Source organism: Pangasianodon hypophthalmus, chromosome 14, assembly GCF_027358585.1.
Source record: "Pangasianodon hypophthalmus isolate fPanHyp1 chromosome 14, fPanHyp1.pri, whole genome shotgun sequence".
Lineage (NCBI taxonomy): Eukaryota > Metazoa > Chordata > Actinopteri > Siluriformes > Pangasiidae > Pangasianodon > Pangasianodon hypophthalmus.
The window spans coordinates 18,706,563-18,714,042 of record NC_069723.1 but is presented as its reverse complement, the minus strand read 5'-3'; the positions used below and the strand labels follow the sequence as shown (position 1 = coordinate 18,714,042).

The following is a 7,480-nucleotide window of genomic DNA, read 5'->3' as shown; positions in this document are numbered from 1 at the left end:
AACATAATCCAACTACTAAAATGTTAGACTCGTTATTTAAATGTGCACAGTACTAGGCTTATTTTGGACATTTATTAATTGCAGACATAGACCTTTTTATTCCTGAACCTTTTACCAACAGACCGTCAACAAAACACACTTGTGTGAGTTGACATTATTTATAGACTACTTGTTTTTGAGTTACTGAGGTTTGGATTAAACCTATTCAATTCAAACGACCAGTCAAGGGTCATTTAAACCCATTCATTTAAACCCATTCAATTCAAATGACCATGATGATGCTCTCAGAAATAAAGGTACCAAGGTACTGTACTTTTTCTTGGCACTGGGGTGGTACCATCAAGAGTACATCTTTCCTACTGTTAAGTAGCACTTTACTCTAAAAGTTGAATAATGCTACACCATCTGCACCTTCCCAGGTAAAAGATACATACTAAAGGTATGAAGTATGTACTCTTGATGGTACCACCCCAGCAACAAGGAAAAGTACCCTTTGGTACCTTTATTTCTGATAGTACACAAATAGGAGCTAAGAAGCAAGGATATGAAACAAGGAGACGCAGAGTGCTTCTCATTTCTTGAACTGTACCTCCTTGCTTCCTTTCCACATTTCTTAGCTTGTATTTGTAATATGAGTACAAGTGCAACTTTTACTATATTTCCAGCAACACATTTAGTAGCCGTAGTGTCTTGTGTCAGTCCTCATACTTCAACTGCTATATGAGTTGATGTGCCTTAGAATTAATGTTGTTAATGTGGAGATTATTTTTGGGTTTATATCTACTAAGTTGGAAAAGAAAAAGAAAAATGCCTTGTATAATTTAATTACAGTTTTATTTGGGAGGCCTTCTGAAATGGTGTCCTGGCCCAGGCCTGGTAGTGGGTATAAGCCATAGTGATTTTGTGGAAGCTTTTAAATCTGGCAAGTGGCAACCCTTATTAACCCTAACAAAATGCCACCACACGATGCCCCCTAGTTTTAGCACAGCCATTAACTGAGTTTATTCAGCTTGTATTGATGCTACACTAATGCTGCCACCTGGTGGTCATATTGTGCTCAAATTTATTACATGCTAGATAACTGGTAATATTGTATTAGATACTTCATAGCATAGTGACAATAACCCTGAACTTTTTTTACATCCCAGTTCTTCACTGATCTCACACAGACTTGATGTGGTTTAGCGTGACTTACTGTAATCAGTAAACATAAACAAAATGTCATCATGTTCTTGTTTGCTGTAATATTGTGAAAGCTGCCATCTTGGACAACCTGAATCACTGTTTTCCTTGTTGCAGTTTGGTATCATCCCTCCACCTGGGCCATACCATCCAACAGTAGAAATATTGAACTTTAAACTTAAATTAATAAATATAAACTCCCCATGGTATTTGGCAAAATCATTTTATTAAAATGTGATTAGATTGTTTAGCTAATTAATTTTTTTTAAGATTTCAAATTTGGCTTCATATGTAAATTGGGTATATATTTACAAAAATCAATTATTAATCAATTATTTGTCAGACAAATTAGTCTCATAGTGCAAAAGGAAAGAAGAGCAACAAGCATGTCCTAGCTGATTACATTTGGTGTAAGGGCAAAATTGTGTACATTAGATTTTCCACCAAAACTATTACATTTAAATTGTAATCCAAGCCTTCAAATGACACATAAATGACATATTTATAAAGTTCATGGTCTAGAAAATGTGTTAAATTGTAATTAGAATATTTTAATCAATCTGTTGATTCACGTCCAAACAAGAATGCCCTTTTTTACATGACTTTTTTTTTTTTCTGTATGTTTCCTCCTGGTTCTCTTGTTTCCACCCAACTCCTAAAACCATGCCAGTAGGTGGACTTACTACCCTAAATTGTGTGTTAATGTGTGTGGTGCCTTGCAATGGACTGGTGTCCCATCCAGGGTGTATTCTCGCCTCATACCCGTGACCTGACCAGGAGAGAGCGTTTACTGAAGATGAACAAATGAATCACTTATCCCACTTATCTCTTTCTTCTTAAGTTTCATAAGTAATGTGAAATTTGAGTGGTTTTACTCTTTCTCTTTGTTCACTGGCAGAATGCTGACAACTGAATCTGGCCCAGGCCTAAATCCTGCATAGACTGGCTCAGTGAATGTTGCCTGGACTTTATAGAGGAGGGTCATACGATCAGAGACACTATAGAAGGAAAGAGTTCCAGCACTGTGGTCCAAATATACGCCGATGGTTGTTGAGTCAGCCTGATGAATACGAACTGCATTTTTGTTGTGTCTAAAACGACATTTCACCTGACTGATAGTCAATCTCCAGGACTGAGCATTAAACCCAAACCTACACTCCTCATTGCCTCCTTTACGCAAGATGCCTTTGTATGACACTGCTATGGACCAATCATTTCCCCTGCAATCAGCTTCCCAGTAACAACGACCATAAAGATCCTCTTTACATAAGACATATGGAAAGCCCTCAAATCTCTCAGGATGATCAGGATATGGATGAGCTTCCAGAACCCGGGTCACTTTTTTGTCCCCTTCAGAGAGACGAAGGTTTCTGTGGACGGTGTTTGGATCCATGTGAAGATCACAAAAATCTGATGGGAAATTCATAAGCAAAAGCATACGTTATTACTCATAGTCTTGTTCTCGATCTAAAAGGTGATATTTCTTAACTGCTGTTATTATGTCATAGCTGAGCATTGCTTTTGACTCACAGCGCAAAAAGTCCTTTCTGGTTTCTGGCTCTGAAGGCTCCATAGCATGGATGTTCATAACTAAAAAAAAAAAAAGCCAGGAACAACAACACAAGAACATTGTTAAACCATGCACCTAGACTATGCATGCATTTTTATAACAACTAACAAATAATGGTAATAAATGGTACCCTGTACTGTTTCTCTGGTGATAACCTCGAGCGTACACCTTTAGCTTTTGTACCTTTGTATGTATTTATCATGTGGAAACATACATTTAAAAACATTTAATGTGCATAACTGAACCGTAAAAATTACTGTTTAACCTAAAGGAAGGTACACTATATCTATGTTACCTGAGGAATGATACACATTAATGGTACAAAAGATGAGGGTACCACCCTAGTGCCCTTTAAGAGAGTGGTGTTGTGAGTTGTGTAAAATTATGTAAAAACATGAAAATAAATTAAAAGATGTAATGTATGCTGAATCAATTTAGAAATTTTAGTTACTGTCTAGAGACTTTGAAGTATAAAAGAAGATAAAAGAAGAAGACAAGTTTTAACATTTTATATAATATGTATATATATATATATAAAATATATATATATATAAAATGCCTCCATTTTATAATCACTGATTAGAAGCTGCTGAAGCATCCTGGCGTTCTTTGCCTCCACTTTATCCAATGTTATCTGATATTGCTATGTTGGATGTTGGCATATTTAACAAGCATGATAATGTTTGGGTGTGTGTTCAGTGCTGGATATTGAAAGAATTGATCAAATTAGATTGAAACATTGCTTATCTAGTATTTACTGATATTTGGCTCTTGAAATCCTACAAACCTTCTCTTGCTATTCTTGCTACTTCTTGTTGACAGACATCGTCTAGGTGTTCCTTGAGCACAGACATGGAAACGTGTTCAGAAGACTCACGAAGTTGGCATGTTATAGAAGGCAGGTCTATAAAAGTGGGCAAGGCACCGACAGACTTGCATTTCTGTAGAATAAAGGAATGATACTTAGAGAGACAGAAAATGGCCAGGAGTCTGGGTGTTTAGCCAAACAGTGCAGAATGTTACCTTGATGAAATCGATGTGATCGTTTGTAGCTAAAAGCTGTTCTATTTCAGCCATTCTTGCCCTCAGCTCTGCAAGTTCATGATCCAGGCGTTGGCGAAGTTCTTCAGCTTGACTCAGTTCAGCATTTTTTTGAGCTCTGATCAGCTCTTTGACTTCAGAGCATCTTCTGTTCATGGAGGCGATCAGCTCGGTAAAAATCCTCTCACTGTCCTCTTCTGCTGTCTGCGTAAAACACTGAAAGAACACAGTTACAGTGGTAAAGGTTTCATAGCCTTTATCCTGATCTCCAGCCCATAGAGCCCTTCTGGTACACAAAGAATTAACATGCCACAGCAGGATTTGATGTAGTGCAATTCCATCTTAGACTCATTATCACTATAATGAAATTTGCTAACTTTTATATATAACTGTACACTAGTAATAACAAAGAGCTGAGCCTGTGGTATTGGATTTTCAGTGGCCAGATTGCTTCAGGGTCGATCTATTCCCAACTTTTTCCCTAATGCATGCCTAGTCTTTAGAGAATAGAGCTCCCAAAACATTCAAAGCAGTTGTAGTAGTGCAACTTCAGTCAGTTCTTACCATAATAGACGTCACGACTCTGTTTAGCTCTGTTAAGCCTTCTTCTCTTTGAACAATCATCTGTTGGCACTCTATCTTTGTCCTTTCCAAGTCATCCTGAAAAAGTCAGTCCACATTCACTTACATAAAGCTTCAAGAGCATCAGCAATGAAGTATCTTAGATAAGATCCTGACAATGCCAAAGGAGCAAAATTCAACCTAGTCAATCATAGGTTTCTGTGACTTTATGTATGCAGACGAGGGCAGATAAAGCTTTCCTCCAAGTGTGTTACGCTGCCCTGTGATGCTGCATGAGCAGCAGTTTGAAAAGATGCAGCTGGGTGGCTTCACGTGTCTCAGAGGGAGCCTGTGTTAGCCTTCACCCTCCCTGGTTGGCAGCTATTGTAAGGTATTGGAGAGCTGGATTGTGGGTGTGAATTGGCAGGTGGGGGGTGGTTTGGTGTTGGGGGATGTACACTACTGTATACCTATGTTTCCAGATGAAAGATACAAATTAAAGGTACAAAAGGAGTACACCTGATGTTACTTCCCCAAAAACAAGAAGTGGTACAGTTTAGTATCTATTTTCTGGGAGTGCATTAAAGAGGGCTTGTTCTGAGACTTGGGGTCCTGATTAAAATCAAGTCCCTCCTGAAAGGGACCAGAAACCTTGGAAACAAGTTCAAGAGTGTAAGTTCAGTTATACATCATTGGAAAGGGGGCTAATGAGTCACTATCAGGTGTGTTAGAGTCCTGAAACCTTAAAGGTATAGTTCTTGGGATCCCTATGACAGAGACTGAAAACCTAATATACAATATGGTGAAGAGTTTATGTGGGATATCAAGTCAAGCAGCACTTACCTGATTTTTGATTCTCTCAGATTGCACAGACAATGTCTTGTGATTATTATGACTCTCAAGCATGCAGAGGTAACAGATACACTGTTGGTCTTCACAACAGTAAATATCCAGCAGTTTGCCGTGACGAGAGCAGATGTTCTTCTGTACCTGCGCAGATGCTGGGACTAGTTTGTGTTTCGTGAATGCAGGAGATTCATAGTGAGGCTGGACGTGAAGCTCACAGAAGGCAGCTAAACACTGCAGACAGAACTTGTCGGCTGTATTTTTGTATCCAATGCAGGAATCACATTCCAACTTTACACATGTCGAGCTAGCCTGATCTGAAGCGTTCTTCATTTTCTCCATCACTTGAGCCAAAAGTGTGTTCTTCTTCAGGGCAGGCCTTGGAGAAAACGTCTCCCTGCACTGAGGGCAGCTGTACACAGCGTTCAGATCCAACCCAGACCAGACATTATTAATACAGCTCATGCAGTAACTGTGTCCACAGGGAATAGTCACTGGATCCCTCAGGACATCCAGACACACTGAGCAGGTAAACTGCTCTTCATAGTAAGATTTTTCAGCTTCAGCCATTTTTCATATATTTCATATTCTGGTCACATTCATAAGGCTGGATGAATATTATCAGGTCTCTGGATGGAGAAGACAGAGAGAGAAGGAAAGAAAATAGAATAAAACTGAAAACACACACACTTGTATATGGAAAGTGAAAAAGGTGGCACTGTCTGAAACAGTGATACCAAAAGAACATCTTTGTAATTAATTTTTTTGTGAAACTAAATGTTACTTTATTTTTTAGTTCTTATACTTTCTCCCCAGTTTGGTCTTACCATTTCGCACTCACTAGCCAACTCTCCCTGATGAATAACATTTGTATCAATAACATGTCTGTACAAATAGCAAATGCAAAAGTCTTAACTGAGTTTCTCTTTTCATTTCGAGCCAAACTCATGGGTTTAAGGAATACTTTATCATTATACATACTGAGGTTAGATTTTTGGATCTGTCAGAAACTGTCTAATGCGAGCTGGATCTGTTATTTACCCATATATGCAAATTAATTATACTAACTATTCAATATCACAGTTGTAATTAGTGATATATTTTTATTACTAACCATAACTAGTCTTACCTTCTTTGAGGCACGGCGTTCGGGAGAAAATGAAACCAGAAGCTAGAGTTTCGTTTCTCCAAACCACAGCAGCACCAACATTATGGGTGTGTTATGTAGATGGGTGCGTTTCTGGCTGTGTGCCAGATTATCCATTACGCCCAATGCTTACACCAAAAAAAATCGCTAGACACCTTTAGAGCATGTGTTCCAAAATGTTTGTGGCCAGTAACCTCATGTAAACTCTCCCCATACCCCCCAATAACTCTTTGTAGGAATTATTATCTCAATAGTGGTAATGTGTGTCCAATGGGTTCTTGAGGTAAACGTTTTTTTATGTTTTAAGGGAAGTGTTGTTAAAGTAAATAATTATGTCAGTTATATGAATTATGTGTTTTTATTTTTGAAAATACTTTGTTTACTTGGAAATTGGCTGTCCCACAACCACAATCATTTAGTATTATAAAATTAATTAAATGCATTTTTAATGTATTGGGTCATATTCATTTGAAGTATTTCCTGTGGCAGTGTGATGAGTGGTGATTCAGAACTTTGAACAGTGAGTTAATACATTCTTCCTGCTTTTCATAAATTTGTTATTTCATACTTTAGATAGCAATAACCTTTGTCACTGATGTTGCACTTTGTAGAAGCTCTGTTACACTTTCATTTACTTTTAAAATTGCATAAATAATTTGCAAGATAGCATTTTCACTCACGTCAGTCATTTTGAAATCTTCAATTTTGATCACAAATGTCACTGGAGTCATATTACAGGTTTGGAACACCAGTGGCATTGCTAGTTTTATAGTCTGCATGGGACACTAGTCCATCAGAGGACACACGCACACACACACAATAGGGTTAATTTAAAGTAGACAATCTACCTACCAGCTTGGGAAGAAACTGAAGAACCCTGAGGAAACCCATGAGGACACATGGAAAAAAAAAAAAAAAAAAAACTCCACCCACAGAGTAACTGGAGCACAGGACTGAATCTTCAGTAAGGTAACAAAATTCTTAGTAAGGTCCCCCCAATAGAGATTTCTGCCTGTAAAATGTCCACAGCGCAGAACAGACTTGGACTGAAGAGAAGGGGGATACAGTTTGTATCTTTTTTTTTAATTGAAATGTCATTTTATCAGGTATACTACCATAGGCACATTTCCTAA

The 7,480-nt window shown here is 38.0% G+C and overlaps 1 protein-coding gene across 1 annotated transcript; it reads right to left on the bottom strand.

Annotated features, from left to right (window-relative positions):
* Positions 1-456: 456 nt before the first annotated feature.
* LOC113539044 (tripartite motif-containing protein 16) lies at positions 457-7,131 on the bottom strand. The gene is made up of 7 exons (XM_026934593.3): positions 6,330-7,131; positions 5,198-5,829; positions 4,358-4,453; positions 3,776-4,009; positions 3,540-3,693; positions 2,713-2,772; positions 457-2,592 (listed from the first exon to the last, which is right to left on the bottom strand). Exons 2-7 carry the CDS (start codon positions 5,768-5,770, stop codon positions 2,054-2,056), a joined length of 1,656 nt encoding a protein of 551 aa, XP_026790394.3. The 5' UTR covers positions 5,771-5,829; positions 6,330-7,131; the 3' UTR covers positions 457-2,053.
* Positions 7,132-7,480: the final 349 nt, after the last annotated feature.